The 26,601-nt window shown below is 39.7% G+C and overlaps 1 protein-coding gene across 1 annotated transcript in view; it reads right to left on the bottom strand.

Annotated features, from left to right (window-relative positions):
- Positions 1-26,601, bottom strand: part of Pcca (propionyl-CoA carboxylase subunit alpha) — a 359,306-nt gene that overhangs the window by 211,284 nt on the left and 121,421 nt on the right. The window contains exons 9-11 of the mRNA XM_028868277.2: positions 16,048-16,126; positions 7,471-7,573; positions 2,191-2,285 (exon numbers count right to left, since the gene is read on the bottom strand). Of these exons, the coding sequence (XP_028724110.1) occupies positions 2,191-2,285; positions 7,471-7,573; positions 16,048-16,126 (277 nt within the window). The remainder of the gene's footprint in view (positions 1-2,190; positions 2,286-7,470; positions 7,574-16,047; positions 16,127-26,601) is intronic.

The following is a 26,601-nucleotide window of genomic DNA, read 5'->3' on the forward strand; positions in this document are numbered from 1 at the left end:
GATGGGATGCTCAACTTGTATGCGCCTTTCTTTGGTACATAATCATTTATACAGAGCCACACTTCGCTTACCTATGTTACACACCCACTTTCCTACCCGACTCACTGGTTTTTGTTTGTCTGGGGAACTTGGGGTTGTTTGTTTAAGTAAAGTTGAAGCTAGGGACTGCTTCATCAGAAGAAACTCCCATCTCTTTATGCTTGCAACTAATTTTTTGTAACACAAAAACTCCTTAATAGCCTGTCAGTGTTTAATTAGTAGTCAGTCAGTATTCCAAATTTCTGACTACCTCATAAATATCATTATAAAGACTAGTTTTCTTTGAATCAAGATACAAATAAGGACTAGAATGTATTTGGCTGTTTTTTGTTTTTTTTTTACATTTTAAGATGCTTTTAATCTGTTGTCCCATCCCTCATTTTTTGGCCAAAGAGTTGGGCACTTTCCTGTCTCATTCCTTAAGTTGAAGGCTGAGCTGCATGCAACCCTATGGTGTCTTTTAACACTAGTATTATATTTCAATTCCATATAAACTGACAGAGTAAAGCCTTCAATAGTCATCTGGATTGCCATAGGGACAAAGCCTACCTTATTAGTAAATGGAAAGTGTACTCTATCCTCCCCTGAGGGTGATATTGGGATTATTTGGTGGCTTCAGGTATTAAGGTCTTTCTTATTATAAATATAGTTCTGCAGTGCCCTAATAAATAAAGGCATAGAGAAATCTAGAAAACAACCACCAATAACACTACTCAATTTTGCCCTTTCTGGTCTTATCCTCTCCTATACCATAAACCTTGCCTAGTAGCAGCACAGTTTCTATGTACTCAATTGGCAATGCAGTCACAGGACAGAGAATCAAGGGAGGTGATGTAGACACCCCCCAACACTAAAGGACAGCAATGTCAAAGGATTAACATACCATGTTTTTTGTTGCTGTTGTTGTTATTGTTGTTGTTTTTTATTTCTCGAGACAGGGTTTCTCTGTGTAGTTTTGGTACCAGTCCTGGACCTCACTCTGTAGACCAGGCTAGCCTCGAACTCACAGAGATCCACCTGCCTCTGGCTCCCAAGTGCTGGAATTAAAGGCATGTGCCACCACCGCCCAACTAACATACCATATTTTAAGAACACCATACTACCTCATATTTTTAACTAATGTATCTAAAATAGGTATTAATTTTACATTGTGATTTAAAATTGACCCATAGTCATATATACTCTTTTGAGATACTATACACGCTCTATCAAGGCATGTTGGCTTTGCACATTACAATTACAATTAGATATATATTTTAGTGCTTGGCAATTCAAAACAACCACATACATTCAACTGGGTATTGTTTTTTAGTTTTGGAGGGGTTGCCTAATTTTGGTTTGTGAGACAAGGACTTGCAGTGTACCCTTTGGCAGTCCTGGTACTCACTATGTAGCACAGGCTGCCTTGAATTCACGGTGAACTTCCTGCTTCCACCTCTGAGATGCTAAGGTTATAAGCATGCTTCACCATGCCTAGCTTCAATTGGGAATATTTTTCATTTCTTTTTGGTGTTTTTGAGACAACGGTCTCACTATGTAGCTTTAGGTAGCCTACAACTCCCCATGTAGACCAGGCTGACCTCAAATTCATAGATCCACCTGCCTCTGTCTCCCAGGTACTGCCACCAGATTCAATGTTAACTGGGGATTTTAAGAAAAAAGAGAATACCAGGATATACATAAATACCAACCTAGTATTAACTGAAAAATGAAAGTCCGTGAAACAGCCTCACAAAACCTCCTGCAGCTGCCGGGAGCCACCAGAGGAGCTCTAGAGAGTCAGGGGATTTTCAAGAACTGTGTCTAGAAGTACTTCCGCAGCAGGGAGACATAGGACCAGCCTTACTAATGTGTCTGTCACAAAGCCCATCTATTCCGGCATCCCAGGGACACTGGCAGGTTCTGCACAACCCCAAAGCCTAAACAAGCCACAGTTGCTATCTATCCAACTCTCTCTTCTAACAAAAACCTACTTCTTTTTCAAGTGTTTTCTCATGGACTAAAGTACTGAGGGAAATTAGGTAACAGATTACAAATCATTAATATAGAAATAGCCATTAAAGTTTATATTAAGGTAATTTTAGCAAATAAAAAAATGTAATCCAGAAAATCCTTCAAAGCATTATAGGTGCTCTCTGAGGTGACTCTTACCTTGGTGCTTCCTCTACCACCTTCTGGTTTCTTCTCTGGATCGAGCATTCCCTCTCATTGAGCCACAGAGCATTGCCGTGCTTATCACCTAAAACCTGAGAGAGGTAACACTTGAGAAACCCCCAGTGAGGGTGTACCTGTTAATGCTTCCCCATATAACTCCTCTTGATTTTTAATATCAAGACCTCAGAGAATACACATAGCTCTCAAAACACACATTAGGTTGATATTAACAGAAGAAAAGTATATTTACAATTTTAGAAAACAATAAAATATTACAAGCAAAAATATCTGAGGAGAAAGATTCTCATGTTGCATTTCAAGCACACAGACAGGCATATGAGTGTCATTTAATAATGGCTAAAAGGTCAGGGGCCACTGTGGAAGCAAGGAAATACCAGTGCTGCCAGGGCCATGCCTTCTGGTCACCAATGGAGTGGTGACACACACCATCACTACCCAAGCCTGTCTGCTGTTCTTATGTCTCTTAGAAAGTGGTGGTTTATGAATCTATCGCCAATACATTGTTGTTTGTATGTGGATAACTTTACCATGGCTTATTTTGTTAGAGGAAACTAGAAAAAAATGGCTGGGAGCTAGTCCACAATACACCATGATGCTCTCCATTTGTGATAAGAAGAAATGAACTGGGGCTACCGGAGAAAACACGACACTCAGCTGGAGATGAATCATTCAGAGTTGTTCCAATATTTCTGAACACATGTTTTAGGGTCACAGACTTGTTTCAAGAGCTCTGAGTCACTATTTTAACACCAAGGAGCTATCTATCCAGCCTCCCTGCAAGGCATTCTGCTATTCTGTTTCTCCATGCATTACAGAGAGCCAACAGAAGTAGCATCTTTATGTTTATATGGCTGGTGAAAAAAATCAAACTTATGACAGGCATAGTTAGTGATAAAATAAATAACAAATATATGGCTGAAACATTTTCTGGGAATAAAGCCTTTCTAAGCTCAAAAATCATTTCAAGTAATAAAGGAAAATTTTAGAGTCATCGGATGCCAGTAGATTGGCATTTTACTTCTAAGACTCCAAGGTAGCTGCATGAGGTACATCTAAAAATATTTTAATCCCTCAAAATAACTCTCAACCTCTTTATTTAAACTCTAGTTGGCAAGGAAGTAAAAGTACATTTAGTCTCCAAGAAATAAAGCCAAAATAACTAAGAATCTGAAAAAGCACTTGAAACTGTTAAAAAAAAAAAAAGACTCAAATACAGAATCGAGTGTTTGTTTTCTCTAATTCTATATAGTCTCCTTGATTGCTCTAAAAAGTGTAAGGAATTTGGCACACAAGTGGTGCACACAGACATATGTGCTGGCAAAATATCCATACATACAAAATCAAAATTAAAAGCTCGGGGAATTTATCAAGAATTTTTAAAAAACACGTAATGATATACACTGGGAAACATGAATAAAACACACTTATAAGGGAAAGATGATTCTTACCCTTGAGAGTTATTTTGACTATAACCCTTTATAGATACATGTGCTGAATGGGATAGAGTCACACCACTAGTTCCTCAAGAGGCTTCATGATAATGCATGCCCTTGAGGATCCCTGAACCCAGCCTGGGGAATGATAGTGGTTCTCTAGTTAAGAATCATGGCCATGAGGATATAAAACAGAGCAGTTATTTACATTGCCAGTGTACACCTGAGAAAGGACACAGGATAGAACAGCTTGTATGAAAATTAACAGGTGATTGACATGCACCGATACACTTCCCAGACTGTGGGGAGACATTCAAGAAATGGATAACATCATCTAAGGGCAGAACAGAGAGTTCCAGGAGACAGTAAAAATGGACTTGATTTCTGTGAACTACCCTTATTACACAACACTGTCCTGTGAGTCAAACTGCTGTCTGTCTGCAGGAAACTGTCACTACAGCTGTGCTTGTTCACTGCTGATGTTCCCTCATAGAACAAGAGGCTAGAGAGGGTCACTGAACCCTCGCCTGACATTCCAGCCATCCTTCCCAGCTACTTGTATATAATTCTGCTCTAATTACATGTGGCTTTGGGTCTTGGAAGGGTCTAGAGTATACAGGCTGGAAAAGACAAAACAGAAGGGTGCCCCATCTGCACCATCATGGGGAAGCCATCATCCATGCTAGATGTAGAACTTGCAATGTGGCCACTTTAGGATCACCCACACTCCTGCCAATAACCCCTCACTCATGCTCTATAAGTAAACCTAATAAATTCACTGGTTTCCCAGGGGAATCTCTGGTTTGTCACTGGGTCTTTATGAGGCAGGGTAAACAGATACTACTTGGTCCCCAATGGAGATAGAATTGTTAAAACAACCCTATATACATAAACTACCTAATACAAATAAGCTCACAAAAACTGAAAAGTGAATAGTTTTTAAAAACCTAAGAGAGCCGGGCGGTGGTGGTGCACGCCTTTAATCCCAGCACTCAGGAGGCAGAGGCAGGCAGATCTCTGTGAGTTCAAGGCCAGCCTGGTCTCCAAAGTGAGTTCCAGGAAAGGCGAAAAGCTACACAGAGAAACCCTGTCTCAGAAAACAAAACAACAAAACAAAACAAAACAAAAAAAAACCAAAAAACCTAAGACAAATCAGATGGGGGAAACATCTGGGTTACCCATTTAAGCTAAGAGGGGATAGACTTACTTATGTTTAAGAACACAACCCAGATGGGTAGGTCAAAAGTAATTAAACTAAAAGACTAATGTAGATGTATAACAACTTAACTAACAAAATTTGTTGGATACTGATGAAATACTAATGAAAGACAAAGGCCTAGCTGTTTGAACAGCAAAAGACTGAGACCTCATCTCCACCCTCAAGGAGCCATGGTCTCTCAGGAAACGGGCATCTCAAGATCAAGTGGTGTAAATGGGCTCCTAGCAGCTGAACAGTGTTTTCTACCTCTGCATCTGAGATGGTTTCTCACTCAGCACAAGATCTAAAGACACAAATTTTAAAAGCATTTAGGAAAGATGCCTGGTTTAAGACCAATGCCCACAAATAACCTGTTTCTATTACATGAGCAACAAGTAAATGCCAAATCAAACTTCTAAAGTGGCTAACACAGCAAAGCGTCCAATGAACAATGTCAAGGGGAAAAGATTAATGAAAGACACATAAAACCTTCAGACTTAGAACTACAAAACACTGCTGGAGAGGATTACCAAAGACACGTATGCTAACTATGAGCTACTCTAGGTTCATGGACTAACCAGAAAAGTCAATCTAGAATCAATACAACCCAAATCCAAATCTTCACAGTTGTGTTAGGGAGGAACTAGGTTAATGGGTGAAGTCTAAAATTTACATGGAGACTTAAGGAAGGTAAAAAGTCTAAGCTCATATGGAAATATAGGATATAGATATGATAGGATAAAAGGGTGGATTATTGAACCTACTTTTAAAGAGCAACTTGTTTAAAATGTTTTACATTGCTATGGATTTTAGTTTATTGATACAAATTTAGAGTTGATTTTATTCTACTATATATATATTTCTACTCTTGTTTAAGGTATTATGTTTATGTAACTCATTTAGATTGTAATGGATAATTAAGAAATACAGATTAATAATTAGGCTTCTATGATAGTCAAACTTACAGTCATATTAAGTTTTCTAGGTATACATAGATATAATTCAATTAGGTAGATAGTCTCCAAACACTACAAAATATGACATTTAAAATGTTTTAACAATTTAGACTTTCTGGACAATGAGACATCCCTGCTTCTGGCAGCACCAATTAACTTCAGAGAGGAGGATGGGCACCAAAGACACTCTATATGGAGTTTATCTTCTTCTTGGCAAAAATAGCCATTTGGGCAAGAAACTGTTCTTGCCTGGACTGATTGATCGCCTGGACATGCAGGACCCATAGGAAGGTGACCACTGAACTTTGCTTGGCAAAATGGTCCTTCAGGTTCCTGCATCACAGAGGAAAATGCCAGACATTCTACAGGACACAGAGAGAAGTGGCTGAGAGACTCTAGGCCTGTGGGCTGAAGACAGATGCCCCAACTTTACAGAGGAACTTTGGATAACTGTCCAGGCTGCCAGCTGTCTCTGTCTACTCTCTCAAGATTCCCAAAAGTTGCTTGCATCCTTCTCCCATTTCTCAGGTAATATTATATCCTTCTGAGGTTTTTGATGTAGTTGGAGACTAGATAGTTGTAATTTCCTTAGTCATGATAAAAGATAAGTTAGATATGAAATTTTAGACTTACAAATATAGGATAGATAGAATATTTTCTTTAATTTTGCCAAATACAAATAGACTAGATATTATAAATAGACTAGTTATTGTAACTGTAATTTTTGCTTGATAATTGTTCTGTTATATGTAATTTTACTATGTTAAAGTTTATGTCACTGTGGAAGCAGTCTTTGAGGTCTCATACATGGTCAAGATACCACCCAGTGTCTCAGACCACTTCCTGTTGCCTGCAAAATGTAAGACTCTCAACTATTTCTCAAGCACCATGTCTGCCTGCATGCCACCTGCCATGATGATAATGGACTGAACCTCTGAACTGTAAGCCAGGCACTATAGCCAGAAGGTTTTCTCAGGTCCCACCCAGTACCACCACCCCCCCAAACAAATTTATCTGACCTGCAGTCCACCACTGCTGAGACCCAAGTAAACACACAAAGGCTTGTAATATTTACAACTGTATGGTCTGTGGCAGGTCTCTTTCTAGCTAGCTCTTATATCTTAAAATAACCCATTTCTATTAATCTATATTTTGCCACATGTTCTCTGGCTTACAGGTCTGCTGGCATGTTGTTCCATGGGCGACAGGCTGGCTTCTCCCCAGACTCCGCCTTTCTCTTTCCTGTCTCTCTCCTTTCCCGCCTGCCTCTAAGATGCCTTGCCATAGGCCAAAGCAGCTTATTTATTAACCAATGGGAAGAACATATATTCACAGCGTACAGAGAGACATCCCCCAGCAAGCCACCCTAATAAGATGTTTTCCTTATAAGAGCTGTCATGATCGTGGTCTCTCTTCACAGCAGTAGAACCCCTAAGACAATGCATTAATGGCATACATTATTATTCCTCTTAAATACTGCCTCTGATGATCCAGTCCTGGAAGAGACTGGATGATTCCACAATAGAATGTATTTAGCCTGTTCACTCACTTTAGACGGCTGTGTTTGGGGGGTGGGTTTCTCTATCATTTCAGTCCAGACCACAACCATTCTAGCATCCTAGCATAGTCTTAGTCTCAACCATTAGAAGGTATCTTGAACAGTACTAACCTGGATTTCTATATGACGAGGGTTATCAATAAATTTTTCTACCAGTAGTCTATCATCACCAAAACTAGAAGCAGCTTCCTGGGATGAAAATCTAAAACCATCCCTGTGGAACAAAAAGGACAATTAGACTAGCAAATAAAAGATAGTTTTCCCCATAGAAAACAGTATTTGCTTCATCTTAATTCAGAACAAACTTGGAACAGACTCAGTGGACATACAGAAACTAAACTAACCTGAGCAGCAACTTCTACTTACAGCTCCGTGACCTTGGGCTCCTTATTTAAGGTTCTAGTTATCACTAATTTTCCATGGAAACAAGACTATGATTCTTGTTTCACCAACCTTTAAACACACTAGCAATGTTGGAGAGACAGACTGCTCAGCAATTAATGGCACCAGTTACTCCTCACAAGGACCCAGGCTCCATTCTCATCACCTACATAGCAGCTCACAACTCCAGTCCCAAGGGATCTGATACCCTCTTCTGCCTTCCACAGGCACTGCATGAATGTAGGGAATAGACATGCATGCAGGCAAAACATCCATACACATAAAATAAAAGTAACTTTTTTAATATACTAGCAAAAACAATATATTTGGCTTAGAAATTAGAAGACACACACAAGAGTGGAAAGGGCCTGGCAAGTTATACAATTATGGGAGCAAAAGTGAATTGCAGCTGTGAGGTGTGCCCAGGGCCAGAAACAGAGCTGTCTCCCCAACACCACACAGGTCACTAGAGCTGCATCTTCTTTAAAATGGCTTAAAATATTTAAACAGAAAAGGACAAGTTTTGAGGGGGAAAAAGTATAGATTTAATTATTGCTTCCTATTTGATTCCTAAACTAATTTAAATCATTATTACATCATTAAAATAGGTTTACTAGATACATATAAAATGGGGTTATTTGGTCAGTTCATTAACACTCAAACTTAAACTCAGGACAGGCATGTTGGTACACACCTTTAATCATCGCCCTCAGGAGGCAGAGGCAAGTACATCTCTGTAAGTTCAAGGCTAGTGTGGTCTACATAGTGAATTCTGGGCTAAGCAGAACAACATAGTTAGACCCTATCTCAAATGAATGAATGAATGAATGAATGAATAAAAAGCTAACTCAAACTTAGGATTCAATGGTATAGCTCAACTGGTAAGGGTACTTGTCACCAAGCCCAATAACCTGAGTTTGATCTCTAGTACTCAGAGGGCAGATTCCCACAAGTTGTCCTCTAACCTCCACACATGCATCATAGCATGTGCACACTCTTGAGGCACACACACACACACACACACACACAAAAGTTAATAAAATAAGTAAATGTAAACAATTTCAAAGGAAAAAACACTTCAAACTTGTCTAAAAGTAACTGAAAATTTTTGTTCATTCACTTACATATTTGAAACATAAAATGTAATTACCTTTACTTCTAACCGTCTGTCTTCATATTCAGTACTTGTATTGAACATAAAACATTAAAGCCAGTCTCTTCTAATCCTATAGTGTACAAACAGTGCATCTGGCAGTGTTAATTTATCTGATGTGTTTGTGTCTGCACCTCAAGTGCACAGTACAGAAGGGACCTAGCAGACATATTTCCAAACCTGGGGGAAATCTCCCATTTCTGCTCCCTCAGAAAAAAGGTCTTACTTAGGTTTTCTTAGTCTTCCACTGTATCTTTGATTTAGGAAAAGTATGTTCAGACTTGGGCAGACTACAAACTTCAAAGAAACTGGAAGTCAATGAATTGTTGTTTTCAGTACCATATAACCAAAGTTTTATTAGATGGGATAGATATTATAATTCATAAAGAGAATAACAAAGCACTTTACAGTTTGCCTCTAATGTAATGACAAAAATCTTTCATTTTGCTTTTAAGAACATCAAAAGTAAAATATCAAAGTCATCAAAATAAAATACAAAGTTTGAAAACATCACAGGTATACTTTGGAGATAAAGGAAAGTTGTGTTAAGAGCATCCTCCAGGCTGAGCATATTGCTCAGAGCAGAAACTTGGCACATGCCAAGTTCTGGGTTCTACATCAGCAACCAAACACCAACCTGTTACTTTCACTTGTTAATTCAAAAATAACTATCACTCACCAAGCAAGGTACCCAGTACATATTTTTGTACTTGCATCCAAAGAATAAAAAATATTTGCAGACTGTGTAATAAGAAGCCTCTTCTTCAGGATGGAAGATGGAAAGGAGAAGGCAGACAAGTGTGCTGTGGCACTGGCACCCCATCACTACCGGAGACGGCCACGGCCCCCGGGCCGATCTCTGAACTCTTCTAGACTTCGGTGTTTGTGTTTGGTTTTTGTTTTGTTTTGTTATTTGTTTTTCTAAATTAACAGAGGATATGGAACAGCTTTTTAAACAAAAGTATCCATCATCTAACCTAGTATTGAACTTCTACTCACCTTCTACAGGGATAGTTCACTCATCATGTTGAAGACAATTTTCAGGTAGAAAATTATCTATTTTTACTAACCACGTACTAACTATGTGTATCACGTACTAACTAAAAGACTAAGACATTTACCAGACGATGCTGCATGAATAGGCAGAGTGACTTCTGAACACTAAACTCTAAACTCAAACTCATAGATCAACAAGAGGGCATCAAAACCCACTGCCAAGATACCCCATAAAAAATATGCTGCTCAGTCAGCGTCACCTGGAGAAATATCTGATAGGAAATCAGAGGTCCTGAGAGTCATTATTTTTTTAAAAAATTAAGTTGTATAGAGTGGTGGCACACACCTTTAATTCCAGCACTCTGGAGGCAGAGACAGGCCGATCTGAGTTTGGAATCAGCCTGGTCTCTATAGAGAGTTCTAGGTCAGCCAGGACTACACAGTGAGACCCTGTCTTTTAAAAAGTGCTAGATTTCCAATGAAATGGAAAGGGGGAAAACAATGAGACAAAAATCAGGTTCCGAAAGCACACCTCTCTCACCAAACTCAGCTGTCATCAGCATCCTTTCCCATCAGCATCCTTCCCCACCCTTCCTGTAAAGAAAGGTAGCAGACCTTCTGTCCAGAGATGACACAACTGTGTCTCCAGAGATATCTTACCTCACCCCTTCTGAGTGACAAAGTACAGTCACAGACACACCCTGTGCTGGAGTTCAGAAGCATAGGCCCCTGATAGTCAATAGATGACAGTGTATGAGAAACAGGGATTTCTGAGACTGAGTCAGGAAAGAGAAGGAGGAGGGACGTCCACTTGGATTTGAGACAACTGATCTTACTGTGTGAGTGCTGGGAATCAAAGCCAGGCCCCCTGCAACGGAAGCTGGTGTTCTTAGCCTCTGAGCCACCTCTTCAGTGCCCATTCTTCTGAAGATAGAAACCACCCCTGCTCTAACTACTAGTTTCTCACTGGGACTTTTGCCTTTCAGAATTCTCAAGTAAAGCAGAGTTAGTTGTATGGTGTGCTTATTTACATAAACGCTAAAAGCAAACATAAAAGATGACGAAATAACTTTAAAACAGTGCCCACCCATCTTCAATCATTTCCACTCAGGATCAAATCAGTTAACAACTCTCTTGTTTTGTGTTTTGTTTGAGACAGGGTATCACTTTCTAGCCCATGCTGGCCTCAAATACATTATGTAGCCCAAGTCAACCTCAAATTTGTAGAGACATTTTTTCCTCAGATTCCCAGGTACTGAGGTCAGGGTCATATGGTGATATTTTATTTGTGTTGAAATGTGATTTTATTTGTATGTAAATAAAGTTGCCTGGGGATCAGAGCAAGCCATTAAGCAGAAGTCTGGTAGTGGGAGCACACACCCTTAATCCGATTACATGCATGTTGTAGAACATGCAATTTTGTTTTGACAAGTCTGACAAAGCAGAATCTCTGTGTGTTCAAAGACACAGCCAGCATGGAGACACACGCCTTTAATCTCAGTACCAACCATAGAGACCTGGAGGTCTGTATAGACAGGCAGTGACGAGGAAGTCATGTGGTTGGGTTTACAGCCAATGAGAAGGCAGGACAGAAAGGCAATAAAAAGACAGGACACAGGGAGAAGGTCTCTCTCAGGGAAAGGACGGCAGCAAGTGGTAAGATAAGGCGGTCTCAGCTCTAGGCTACTGCTCTATCTCTGGTCTTTTAACTCTTTATTTGGCTCTGTGTTTCTTATTTAATAAGACCGTTTAGAATTTCATCTACAGGGTCATAGGCACAAGTCTGTACTCCTGACCTCACTTTCTCACCACTCCATCCTATCACATAAGTGGAAGCTCCCACCCCCGTTTCCCAGCACGGTTATTGCAGCCACCTCCTCACTGGCTTCCTGGCTCCAGATCATGCCCATCTACCTTCAGTCCAAGAAGAGTACTAACAGAGTGAGTCTTATCAAACCTATGTGAGAAAAATCTTCTTTTAATTCATTTACTATGTTGTTTATGTGTGTTCACAAGTGTGTACATGTGCCTGGAGGCCAGAGGAGGACACTGGCTGTCCTATCATCTCCATCATCCCTTTGTGGCAGGGTCTCTCCTTGAGTCTGGAGTTAGACTGATGGCCAGCAAGTCCAAGTAATCCTCCAGTCTCTGCCCTAAAAGTTGTTAGGATGATAGGTATATCCAGCCACACTTGGCTTTTTACATGAATAGCGGGGATTTGAACTTCCTCCTCCATGTTTGCACAACAAGCACTCTGACCTACAAGACCATCCAACTCCTTAGTCCACCCGAAAACTTGATTACTGACTAACCTGGGTGATACATACATGAAGGTCATTATATTGTTTTTCACATCTTTGAATATTTTTATAATTAAAAAAACATAGTTGTAGCTGGAGTTTTCTCCGGTCCTGCCTGGCCCGTGGTCAAGACAAATCTCTCTCACCTGTTGGTCCTGCATCCCCTCAGACCCAAATAAACACACACAGGCTTATATTATTTAAAACTGCTCAGCCATTAGCTCAGGCCTAACACTGATTAGCTCTTACACTTAAACTCTGCTCATTTCTGTTAATCTATATGTTGCCACGTGTTCTGTGGCTTTACCTGTGTGCCTGTTACATACTGCACCTTGGATGGCGGGCTGGTATCTCCTGACCCAGCCTTCCACTTCCCAGCCTTATCCTCTCTGCTTATCCCGCCTACACTATACTTCCTGTCTGGCTACTGGCCAATCAGCGTTTTATTTATCAATCAATCAGAACAACACATTCACAGCATACAGAAAGACATCCCCAGCACATAGTGTCAAAATTTGTTGAAGTTCCATGATTTCTCTATTGGGACCCTTCCAATCCTTCTTGCTATCACAAAGATCACCCACAAGAGCCTACATAGGATGAAAGGAAAACCTGGCTGTGATGTCTGTCACCCTATAGATCACCAGGATTAACTCATCTGATCTGGACGACGTAAGCAAATGTCCCCTCTCCCCCTCACCTCTCGACATGCAACCCTCTCAAAGCTGCAGATTTGGTCAAAAAGGATGGCCACCACCAATGACTGTTCTTCATAAATGAGCTGCTACTACAGTCCCCTGCTATAACCTCCAAACTCTTAAAAGCTTTCACGATGTAGCCCCACCCCACCCAAGACCACTCTGATCCAACTCCTACTGTTTATTCACTCTTCATTTTACAAGACGGAGTCTCATGTAGCCCACATTGACCTCTAACTCTCAATGTAGCTTGAACTCCTGACCCTCCTGTTTTCATGGGAAATTCCCCCCACCATTTTATGTCTCTCCTCTCCGTTATTCTTCTAGTCTCATCCTCCACAATACTATACACTTTCTGTTATTTTTTCATGGTTTGGATCCTCACATCAGAGCAGGCCTTCCCAACTGTGCTTAAGCCATGGGTTCCTTGGCAGAAGATGTAACACAAGGAACTTGTCAAAACAAAACTGCATGTTCTACAAAACGCATGGCACTACTAAACACGGTGACACATGTTGCCATCCAGCTGCTCAGGAAGCCAAAGCAGAAGAATCATTTGAGCCTAAGAATCTAGTATCATCCTGACCAAGACTTTTTCTTATAAAAATATAGTAAGTGGACTGGGAGTGTGGTTCAGAGGTAGTGTGCATTCCTATTATGGGAATTATAGTGGATTTGATCCCTACTGCTGCAAACAAGAAAATATTCAAATAAATGTTTAAGTAAATAGGACTGCATACAATGGAAGATAGACATCAGAATATTCTTTTAAATGTTTAGGGTATAACATACATGGTTCTTTATTAAATTGTAAGTTCCAAAGCCTGGAGATAGCTTAGAAGAGCGCTTACTGCTCTTGTCGAGGACCTGGGTTTGGCTCCCAGAACTGCTATCAGGCAGCTCATAATCGTCAGTAACTCCAGTTCCGGGGGATGTGATGGACTTTCCCAGCCTCTACAGACTCCTGCATGCACTTGGAACACAAAAACTCACACAGACTCACACACATGCATATAAATTAAAAAATAAATAATCTTTTAAATAATAAGCCATAGTGGCTCCAATGAATTTAATCACTCACATAACCTAACAACTCCCACAACATCATAATGGAGTAAGAAGATACATGTAGTCTTTAATGGTGGAAAGTTCCATAGATATCACTTTTACTTTAATTTGTTATACTATAGGAAATGTTAAATTCCAGGTTGGTGATAATAAAATAATGTGCATGCTCTATATTCATGAATTTCCCTTGAATTTTATCATTATGGATCCTCCCTCTGAAACCAAAGTAAACTTTTTCTTTGATAAGGAACTTTTGGCCATGGCATTTTTACCACAGCAACAGAAAGTAACTAACACACTGGTGCTTTACAGACCATCATCTATCTCATCTAACACGGTGCCTTCCTACCAGGTCTTAATGGAGACCATGTTTCTAAGGGATGTTTGTCTTCTTGCTTACATTAAAACCTCACTTCTGAGGCTTGGATCCCACCTTATTGAACAACTTTCCCACTAAGTAACACAGGCTTCTCTCTCTAGGAGATTTAAAAAGGAAACAAGTGGAAAAATAGAAAAGGAAGAGAAAGCAGAACTGGCCATTTGGAAGACCAGATTACTTCTGTGTAGAGAGAGAATAGGAAGGCAATATTAATGATAAAGTAATAATTACATAAATTTTAGTTCCCCATCTCCATAAATGACAAATTTTCTCCTATAGCCAAATATATAATTCCTTTTTTATTCTGTGTGTGTGTGTGTGTGTGTGTGTGTGTGTGTGTGTGTGTGTGTGGTTTGTACTCATGTCTGTACAAGCAGAGGCCAGAAGTCTACAAAGTGTCTACCTCTGTTATTGCTCTCTACCTTTTTCTTTTTCTTTCTTTTTTTTTTTTTCTTTTTAAACAGGGCCTCTCATGGAACCAATTTGGCTAGACTGGTAGGCACACAAGTACCAAGGATTATACTGTCTCTGTCTCCCCAGCTCCAGGACTATAACCTGAACTACCATTCCTGTTTTGTTGTTCTTACTGTTTTTATTTTGTGAGTTTTTGTGTCTTTCTTTTTTTTTTTAACGTAAGTGCTGGGTATCTCAACTCAGACACTCATGCTTGCATGACAAGCACATTAGTGACTAAGCCATCTCTCTCTCTAGCCTCCCGTGGTTTTAGATTTGGCTGCATTAGTCAGTCTCTTTCTGATTGCTATTCATGTCATTAATACATTACTTTTCTTAAAAATTTATTTACCTCTAAAAGAATGACAAGAAAAAATTTGGCCAAGAAAAACAATGCCCTGGTGAAGAAGTCTGTGGGCAAGGCCCAAAGGGAGCAGAAGTTCCAATGGCCAAATTCAGGGCAAGCTCAACACCCTAGCCTGCCTGATGACACTGTATATTTACACAAAGGGGTTCTCCACCAGAGCTTATCACCCCAGCTGTGATGTCTGAGCCACTGGAGATAGGACAGCCCTTCAGGAACTCCTTAGCAAAGGACTTATCAAACTACTTCCAAAGCACAAAGCTCACGTAATCTAGATGGAAAATGCTACTATGGAAGATGCCCTAGCTGCTGGGAAGATGCATAAAGAGATTCAACCAACTGTGTGTTTGGAAAAATCAAAGCTTTATTAAATAACATAGACTACTTTTGACTTCTGAAATTAATAAAAAAATTAAGTATTCTAAATGTATAACAGAATACATTACATATAAAAGATATACAGCAGTTTCAAACTCAGAAGGAAAACAATATCCTCCACACTAAAAGTTATCAAAATAATTACACACTGAGATTAAATAAACTTGGTTCAAATCCTTAGACCACACTGTAAATTATAAGGCCAGATGTTAATGATTTCTGCATAGAAAACAGAACAACTCTAATTTTTTTTAAAAAAAAATACATCATAAAAACAAAACCCTTTACCAATGTAAAATAAGGATTTGTTTTAAAAAACCTTTCTATAGTAGGATAATTATCTTCAAAATATACAGAAGATTTCTACACAGCATCAATTTCTCTCCCATCTAAGAACTAAAGATTAGATGGTCACTGTAATTACTCCATTATGCGTTGGGTATCTGTTTACCTGTCAGTTTAATAAAACTCTGGTAACTGCAATTTTCATCAAAAGTGTATTTCAAGCAGCCTCTCACCTGGTCTCTTCGTCATTCCAAGCGATGCGCATGCCTTTCCCACCGCCACCTGCTGAGGCCTTGATCATCACAGGGTAGCCTGCCAGCAGGGAAGAATGAGGCAGATGCTCAGTCTTTGATCATGTGGGTGTATGAACATGACAACTGACCACATGTTCAGTAACACAGACGACAATCATTTATTTAAAAGTTTCTTTCTTCAGAGTTACAGAAACACTATCAATGTAATGACCTTCCTATCTAAATGAATGAGCATTTTTAAAAAAATAGTATTTGTATCAATAAATATACTTCCAAAGTAATGAAATAAAATCTAAACAAACGAAACAAAACAAAAACCAAATTACTTGTCAGACAATTCCAAAGTCAGAAATATAGTCTGAACTAGCCAATGATAAAAGCAGTTTACACAGCATGCACACATGTGCACATACACATTTATGACTCTAAAAACTGCCACCTGCATGCATAACAAATTAATTTCTTTCTCATATACAAGTACTTTGGGTATTTTCACATTAAAGGTCACAGAGAATGCCTGCAACATTTATCAGTATAATTGGCAGGATAACATTAAGGGGAAAAAATGGAACAGGGCTATTTCCCAGACGAGCCAGAGTTCATTGCTAAGACTGGAGAAATGAATACTACAGTTCTCTATACATTCAACAGGTTGTCATGAAGATACAAAGTCAGGACCAATTTCAGTTACAATTTTATGAGATGAGATAAAGTCATAAGTTATCATTCTACAATCTCTTGAACTATATGTGCAAGAAAAGTAAGTCTCAGCAGTGAGGCAGAGGCAGGAGGATTTCTGTGAGTTCAAGGCCAGCTTGATCTACAGAGTCCCAGGACAGCCAGAGCTTTGTACTCAGATCCTGTCTCAAAATAAGATAAACCAAAAAAGAAAAGTCAGCCTCCCTCTTTAATGGGTCTCTGGAAACTCAGTGGAAATAGTCACACACGTAGTTCCATCTGTCATTGTCTTTCCTCAGGAAAGACACAGTGAGCCAAACAGGACCCTTCCTGCCTGTGATTTTGTAACAGCATTCAACTCTAGCTGTAGGACTCCTACAGGAAAAAGGAAAAAAGGGACCAAATGTCACAGACCTTTGACCCCAGCACACAAAACAGTATCATTGGTTTAGTTAAAACAGCACTTGCTTCTTCAATATTTCATAATTAAGTCCATTAAAATATTTTTGCTATGCTTATATGGGACAGCATTTTGAAAACAACACAAGTGCAGTGAGAAGAAATATATATTGTTCTTACTTTGTGGGCCTTATAATCCAAGAAGAGAAAAGCAAAAGACCTAAATAATTTCATCCTTGGAATTCAAAACAGCAAAGGACCAGAGGAAGGTAGAGAAAAGGGGGGTAAAGACCATACAACAGGAAGGGTCAGTCAGTGACACAATGATACACATGGAGCCTTTGAACATTTTTGGGCAAGAGCTGTAGAAACAGAACATAGGTGAGGAGACAAGGGAAATTTTACGAAATGAGTGAAGCAATTCAGTGGAAATATAAACTACAGCAGGGATATAGGTGGCTGGTGAAGGGGATTTTGCATGTTTGCATACTGGACCCCGCCAGGGGTCATGCATGGCATTTATTCTCACAGTAGGCAAGCAGGAAGGGAGGCCAGCATTTGTCTCATTCAGTGCTCCATGACTGTCCATGAAGAAGTCATATTGAAATATGCTTTAAAAAATGTAAAACTGGGTGGTGGTGGTGCACGCCTTTAATCCCAGCACTCGGGAGGCAGAGGCAGTTAGATCTCTTTGAGTTTGAGGCCAGCCTGGTTTTCAAAGCAAGTTCCAGGACAGGCTCCAAAGCTACATGGAGAAGCCGTCTCGAAAAAAACAAAAAAAAAAAAACAAACAAACAAACAAACAAAAAAACCAGAAGTCTACTTTGGAGAAGTGAAAAAGTGTGATGTAAAAACTCAAAACTGGCATGCCTACAAAATCCTATCTACAACTTATGGTCTTTTTATAGGCAAATGACCCATCACCACTCCCCTCAAAGAGCATGTTTATCAGTTCCATCCACACTTATTCATCCTTGCAACAGGAAAGCAAGGGGTGAGGGAGCATTCTCCTCCCATCCCTCTTCCATTTCATGTCCCTGAAGATTGTGAATCTGCAGTCTTCTCAGCCATATACTACACTGATCCTCAACTATGCAGTCATTTGTGATTTTGAAAACAAGATGGAAAATTCATCCCTGTCCAAAAATCTCTCTGGTTAGACCTATGAATACCTGCAACCCAGGAAGTCAAGAATCTCTGATAAAAATGTAAAAAGCTGAGTATGAAAAGGTTGGGAGGGGCTGCAGCGCTGTTGAGAACATGTTGCTTCTGCAAAGGGCCTGGGTTCCATTAGCACCTACATTAGGATACTCACAAACATCTTAGCTCCAGTTCCAGGGAATCCAATGCCCTCTTCCAGCCTCCAAGGGCTCTTGCACACATGTGGCACACATAAAGCACACACACAAATAAAAATTAATTCATTTTGAGAAGAAAATGATAGAAGGGAGAGAGGAAACTAGCAGAAGTTGGTGATAATAACTCTGGGCTACACTCTGAGATCATATAGAAGTCTTGTACTCAGTTTGTGGTGCTAGATAAATCATTATATCTCAGATGACACCATCCCATGAAGAAAGAAAACCATTCCACACAGATGATAGCAAAATGAAACAGCCTAGCTCCTCTCCTACCATCTCACTGTGTCCAGCCATTCTAGGTAAGTTAAGTCACACAATGCCTAGAACTAGAAGTGGGAAGACAAATATGGATTTAGTAAAAATCAGTATTTCTTAAAAAATAGAAATTACCAACAAGAACAATGACCATTGCCAACTCTCTTTTACCTAGTCAAGATATGCAGTTCCCATGAACAATCTCTTATTTTTCTAATCCACTAAAGAACTCCCTCCTGGATTTGGCTTTTGTCTGTAATGCATTTGTTTAATTTATGTTCTTCAGCTGACATGTGTTTGAAACAGAACCACCTTCTTTATCACAAAAAAAAATACAAAGTATCCGAGGCTTTAAAAGGAGGCAAGCTCCCTTCTGATACTAAGAGGTCACTTCTAATTTTACCTTTTTTAAATATACAGGCATACATGTTTCACAGACACACACACACACACACACATACACACACACACACACACACACACACACACACACACACACACACACACACACCACTCTTGGGTTTGTTTGTTTTCTGATACAGGTTCTGACTATGTAGCCATGCTGGCTTAGAACTCCCTACCCAGCTGGGGCCAGCCTTGGTCTACCACCATCCTGGTTCTCGGATCACTCACACGATGCTACTCCTTGTTCTCCTCACCTCTGCAGTCTTCTCACTGGATGCCTCTGGGGCAGACATCAGGAAACTCGCCAGAGCTCCAGCTGCAGCACAGCCTCTAGTCTTTGTTTCCTCTCTGCACAACTGTGGGTAAATGAATACTTCCAAAAAGAAACCTGCAGAGTTTCTACTTGGTACATGACACTCTGGTACATGACAACAGAGAAGGATGTCCCTCAGAGTGGCCAGCTTTACTCTTTTCTTGAAATGACTTCCCTAAACAAATTGATATTTTAAGTGAATTTAAATGCTAAGAGTTGAGCTTAGGCAAACTCAATGAAGAGTGAACCTAAGAGAAGAGCAGTTGCAGAATTCTGTATGGAGAAGAAAGTCAGCTGACAGCGCTTTCTAAGATCACAGCTGTGCTGCAGTGAATGAGCTGCATAACTGGACTATGATTGTAAGGTCTTTGTAGGAGCAAGTGACAGACAGCTGTGATATGGATGTGGCCAGTCACAAAAGAGAAGGACAAAGACTTGTTTAATCTAGAGTTTGAGTTACCATGTGTTGGAATCAGAAGATAAGGAAAAGTCTAGAGTTTAGAGGCTTTCCCTTCAATTACGGGTGCTAACTACATAAAGAACCATCTTTCTCAAGCAGCTGATAATAAGATGTTTACCTGCACAGGACTCTCCCAGCAAATGCCACCCAACATGGGGGAAGCGAAGGGCCATAACCAGGCAACTTAAAAGCTGATAAAATATCTAAATGATAAGATATTCATAATTCATTTTTAAATCACATAGATTTTTAACTTTAGTTTCTTATACTGAACTTTCATAGGATATAAAAACCAATGGAGAAGGGAAAGTACAAAGGAGACAAAAGCAAAATATTCCTTGGGAAATACCCAGTTCCAAACTTAGTAGTACTGATCAGTAATCTCACCAAGTGAAATAAGACTGGGGGTGAGAAAGTTCTCTTTTTAAAACAGTTGGGAAACCTACAAAGGCCTTTGTTTCCTAAAGAAAGGTTCAAAGTGAAAAGAAAGTAAAAGGTACTACAGGGAGAAGAGATCTCTAGATGGACAGAATAGAACCTGATAATGGACAATGAAGCTCAGAGAAGAAAACAAAAGCCTTAACAGAAAAGATCCAGACAGGAAGGAATCCCCTGGGGAGTCTCGTGTTAGAATCACAGTCAAATTGAGTGTTATATGTTGCATTTTACAGATCGTTTTATGTTCCTTTCATGTAAAACAGTTAATCTGACCTTTCTCAACAGTTGGTTTATTTTTTGTTGTGGGGGAGGGGATGTCTTTTGCGACATTTTGAAGACTAATACTTGGTCTTGACCGCCAACTTGACAGGATTTAGAAGCAGCTTAGAGACACCCCTTTGGGGCTGTCTGTGAGGGATGAGAGCTGCCCTCAAAGTGGGGAACACATTGCAATGAGCAATCTATAGGGCCAGGAAGAAGGCAGTGTGAGCTGGCACCTTAGCTTCCTCATCCCGCATGAGTCTGTGACTGCTAATGATGTCCCCTACTGATATTGGGGCCCCAGGTTCTTTGAATATCCAGTGTGGAATTAATACCAGCCACTCTCCAGGGGAGCTCCAGGATTTCAGTACCAAATTTAGACCACTGAGGCAGCCAGCACACATGTGTTCTCTGCTTTCCAGCATGAGACAGCCATTGCTGGCCTACCCAGGCACTATTGTATAAGGTACTATAATAAATCACCTTTTATATTCCTTGTTCTCCCTCTCTTTTCTTGATCCAGCTAGGATCTCCCGCTCTCTTTCCCTCGACCCTCGCCCTTCATTGCTCCCACTCATGTCCAGGCTATTCATGTAGATCTCATCCATTTCTCCGTGTCTTTCTTGGGGTCCTGTTTTCCAGGTAGCCTCACTGGTGATGTGAGTAGCAGTCCAGTCATCCTTGTTCCACATCTAGCATCTTCCTATGAGTGAGTACATACCATATTTGTCTTTCTGAGTCTGGGTCACCTCACTCAGGATGATTTTTTCTAGATCCATCCATTTGCCTGCAAACCTCATGATGTCATTGTTTTTCTCTGCTGAGTAGTATTCCATTGTGTATATGTGCCACAATTTATTTATCCATTCTTCAGTTGAAGGAATAGGAGACCATGGTAAATGAAGACCACATGAGAAAAGGAAGAAACAAAGAGCTAAAGAGGCCCACAGAAATCCACAAAGATACCCCCACAAAAGACTGTTGGCAATGGTCGAGAGACAGCAGGGACTGACCTACTCTGGTGATGGGATGGCCAAATACCCTAATAGTTGGGCCAGAAACCCCATCCAAGGACTGAGGAATCTGAATGCAGACATCTACGGCTAGGCCCCGGGTGGAGCGCGGGGAGTCTAATTAGTGAGAAAGAGGAAGGTTTATATGAGCGAGAATTGTTGAAACCAAGGTTGGATAAAGCACAGGGACAAATAACCAAACGAATGGAAACACATGAACTATGAACCAAAGGGGGCCCCCAACTGGATCAGGTCCTCTGAATAGGTGAGACAGTCGATTGGCTTGATCTGTTTGGGAGGCATCTAGGCAGTGGTACCAGGTCCTGGGCTCGTTGCATGAGTTAGCTGTTTGAAACCTGGGACTTATGCAGGGACACTTGGCTCAATCTGGGAGGAAGGGACTGGACCTGCCTGGACTGAGTCTATCAGGTCGATCTCAGTCCTTGGGGGTGGCCTTGATCTGGAGGTGGTGGGAATGGGGGGTGGGCTGGGGGGAAGGGGAGGGGGGCAGGAAGGGAGAGAACAAGGGAATCTGTGGCTATTATGTAGAACTGAATAGTATTTTAAAATTTAAAAAAATAAAATTAAAAAAAAAGAAATCAGAAAATTAAAAAAAAAAAAATAACAAAAAAAAAAATCCCCTTTTATTACCATGACTTGAACCTCTATGTAAGATGGCAGTCTAGAGGCTGCTTCTGTATGAGCCAATAGAGGCCAGAGTCAGAAAAAGAAAAAGAGGATTTTGTCCCAACGAGAATAATAGAGAAAGCATACTGGAAATCCATGAAGGAAATGAAGCAATACCAGGCAAAGAGCGAAAAGAAGTTGTACCATGCAGAGAAGTAAAGCAAACCCTATGTCAGCTGCACAGCTCATTGACAGACAAATGGAAGTGTGCCACTTTGAAAAGTACACTAAGAATTGAGCCTTCGAGAGTCATCTGTTCTGTGGGTGTGGGCCACATGCCTATAACCTCAGCATCAGGGAAGGGGAGCAAAGATTACCTACCGTTTAGAGACCAGCCTGGTCAGCAAAGTCAGGGATACACAGGTAGACCCTGTCTTAGAAAGCACAAACAAAACCGAAAAGAACGGGCTGCTCAAGGAGATCGCTCCCAAAACCAAAACAGTGAGCCAAACAGACAGCACAGACATGAAGGAAGCGTGAGAAAGCCAGGAACATGACTGCCCAACTACCAAATTCAAAGACACAGGAACAGGTACAACACCAAATACAGTTTTCAAAAGTTATCTTGCAAAACTGATCAGTGACACAACAGAGGATTAAAAACAAGCAAACGAATTAAATGTGGACCCAGGAAGACAGCAGCACAGAGAAAATGTCAGCAAAACAGATAGTGAAATCAGCAATTGTGATGTTTTAAATGAAAATGGCCCCCACAGGCTCATAGGAAATAGCATTATTTAAAAAGATTAGGATGTGTGACCTTGTTGGAGGAAGTGTGTCACTGGGGGTGTGATTTGAGGTTTCAGAAACTCAAATCAGGTCCAGTGTCTCTCTCTCTTCCTGCTGCCTGCAGATCCAGATGTAGAACTCTCAGCTCCCTCCTCAATATCATGTCTGCCATGTTTCCTGCTATGATGCTAATGGACTAAATCTTCTGAACTGTAAGCCAGCCCCCATTGAATGTTTTCTTTATAAGAGTTGTCACGGTGTCTCTTCACAGCAATAAAACCCTAACCAACACAGAAGTACAGATTGGTTTTTTTAAGTCAGCAACATAGAAGAAAACTTCAACAGGGAAATTAAGATTTTTTTTTTACTAAAACAAAACACCAGAAATTACGAAAATTAAAATTTTAATGAATAATTTTTTTAAAAAGGACAGTGGAAAGACACTATTACCAATAAACTAAACTAAGCAGAAGAAAATATCAGGAATAGAAGGTAAGACTGACAAAATGCTAAATCAATAAGAAAAAAATAAATGAATATATCCATTATATCAGAGAACGCATCAGAACAGACCTGAACATCCACACGATAAAGAAGGGCTGAGATAAATACTAAAAGCATGAAATGACAGCAGAAAAAATTAGATTCTCATCTGGGAGGTGGAAGACACCATTTAACTCAGCAATAGAGAGACAGAAGCAGCTAGATCTCTGTGAGTTTAAGGGCAGCCTGGTCTACATGGTGAAATGAGACCAGCCAGAGCTTATAGTGGGAGCCTATCAACATTCAAATGTAATAGCCATTTAGTACTCCAAATGGACACAACCAAAGAACCTTCCTATAACATATTATACACAATTCCAAAATATAAAACAAAGAAACAATATTAAAAGCTTTAAAGGGGCAATTTTCAGCTTACCTACAAAAGAAAGAACAAAAAATAACATTAGCTCTCTCAGCAGTCACCCTCAATGCCAGAAAAGTATCAGACTATAAATATTAGGCCCTGGAAGTAAAAACCACCAACCAAGACAGCTATTTTAACCAGACAGAGAAACAGGACATCTCAAGACAAGCATAAGCGGAAGCACTTCAAGACAACCAAGCCAGTGCTACGGGAAGACACTTAAAACACTACACAAAAAGAAAGAAGAAAAAGTGTCAACCACAAGAGCATGGGACAGAATAAGCTTCTTGACAGGAATAGCTAAGCAAAGGAGAGCTATAAAGAATCCATTACCCAACCCAGGAAACCAGCAAAACCCTTATACTAAGAGGAGAAAGTAAAGAACAAACTATAACCCACTCAACCAACAAAATCACAGGATTAGTTAACACCTCTCAATAAAACTTTAAAAGACACTATTTAAAAGACACAGGCTGACTGACTAGATAACTTGATCCAGCTTTCTGTTGTTTCCAAAAAACATGTATTACTGCTAAAGACTCCACCAAAGACTGAGAGTCAAAGGATGGAAAAAATTCTATCCGTGATGCACAGAACACCAAAACAAGGTAGCACAGCTATTCTGATATGTGATAAAGTAGACTTCCAACCAAAATTAGACAGAAATGATAAGGAAGGCCACCACATACTAACTAATGGGAATTAATTAATCAAGACGAGCTACTACTGTAAATGCAGATGCACCAAAGGCGGGCTCCTAATTTCACAAGCAAGCATTAACAAACATAAAAGTTGTTTTATGTTTCGATTCTTGTACTTTTACAGTAGTAGTGGCTGACTTCAATGCCTCACTCTCATCTCTAGGTCAACAAAATTAAAACTCAACAAAGAAAGCTCAGATTTAAACCATACCATAGATCAAATGAACTAAACAGATGAATACAGAATATTCCATCCAATAGAAACAGGATGCATATTCTTCTCGGCAGTCCATGGAATCTTCTCTAAAACAGACCACATACTCAGCATCCAATCAAGTCTTCACAAACATAAGTAATTCATCACTACTGTCTTATAAGATCAGTGTGATAAAACTGGAAATCAGTAGTAAGAAAATCTATAGAAACCACAGAAATACATGGAGACTGAGCAACAACCCCTTAAGTCATTGAATAAATCAGGAAAAAAATTCAGTGTTTCTAGAATCAAATGAAAATGAAAACACAACTTAGCAGAACCTTTGGGGCACAGCTAAGGAAGTCCCACAAAGCTCCTCTGAATTTACAGGTGAGAGTTTACATAAAAATTTTATAAAGCTCTCAACCTAATGACACAACTCAAGGACTAGAAAAACAAGAATCCAAACCTAAAAGCAGTAATTAAAAAAAGCAAGAAATAAGGTAGAAATTAATGGATGAAGACTAAAGGATACATAGATTCAATCTAATAGAGTTGGTATTTGAAAAAATAAATAAAATTAACAAATTTATAGCCAAATTAACAGAGAGAGAGAGAGAGAGAGAGAGAGAGAGAGAGAGAGAGAGAGAGAGAGAGAGAGAACCCAAATTAACTAAAAAATGAAAAGGGGGCGACTACAGATTCCAATAAAACTAAGAACTGGGCTGGGCATGGTGGTACATGCCTCAACCCCAGCACTCGGGAGGCAAGGGCAGACATCTCTATGAGTTCAAGACCAGCCTGGTCTATATTGTGACTCCAGGCCAGCCTACATAGTAAGACTCTCTCTCTCTCTCTCTCTCTCTCTCTCTCTCTCTCTCTCTCTCTCTCTCTCTCTCTCTCTCTCTCTCTCACACACACACACACACACACACATACACAACAACAACAACAACAACAACAACAAGAACCCAGGGATCACGGTACAGTATTTTAAAAACCAATATTTGAAAAGCCTGGGGAATGTAAAAGAAATAAATTCCAAACACATATGACTTATATAAACAACTGTAAAAGATCCATAACAATCAAGAGATTAAAATGGTAATAAAAAAGCCTCCCAGTCAAACCCAGGACCAGAAGGATTCCTTACCAAATCTACCAAACCTTCAGCATCACCCTGACACCAAAACAAAACACACACACACACACACACACACACACACCAAAAAGAAAGAAAACTAAAGAACCATTTTACAATGAACATATGAACATAGAGGCAAAACCTACTACTATTGTTCCCTTAAAAAAGGATTATGAGTTTTTCCAAATAGAAAAATGATTTAAAAAAATAAGAGTGAATACAACATATTTTTGTCTTTCCTCGCTAAGCCTTAAATGTGCAGAAATAAATATGTATTGATATATTTGCATTTTAATGAAAACTATTTTGATTAATAATATAGTTATGAATATGTGAAGCTAGTATATTGATATTATTTTAATACTAAATGTAATATTTATCTATTCATTAACAATAAGTGTTAATTATAATATTTTAAGTGTGTTTAGTTTAAATAAGAATTAATCAATACTGTGCATGTAAAGATATAATCAAAACATGTTATAAAGTACAATAAACCAATACAGAATGCTGGTAATTTGGCACAGAAAACTGAGTAGACATTACAGAAAAGTGACTTAGTTGGCTTATCTTTCACTGCTTGGGC

The sequence above is a fragment of the Peromyscus leucopus genome, chromosome 9 (assembly GCF_004664715.2).
Source record: "Peromyscus leucopus breed LL Stock chromosome 9, UCI_PerLeu_2.1, whole genome shotgun sequence".
NCBI lineage: Eukaryota > Metazoa > Chordata > Mammalia > Rodentia > Cricetidae > Peromyscus > Peromyscus leucopus.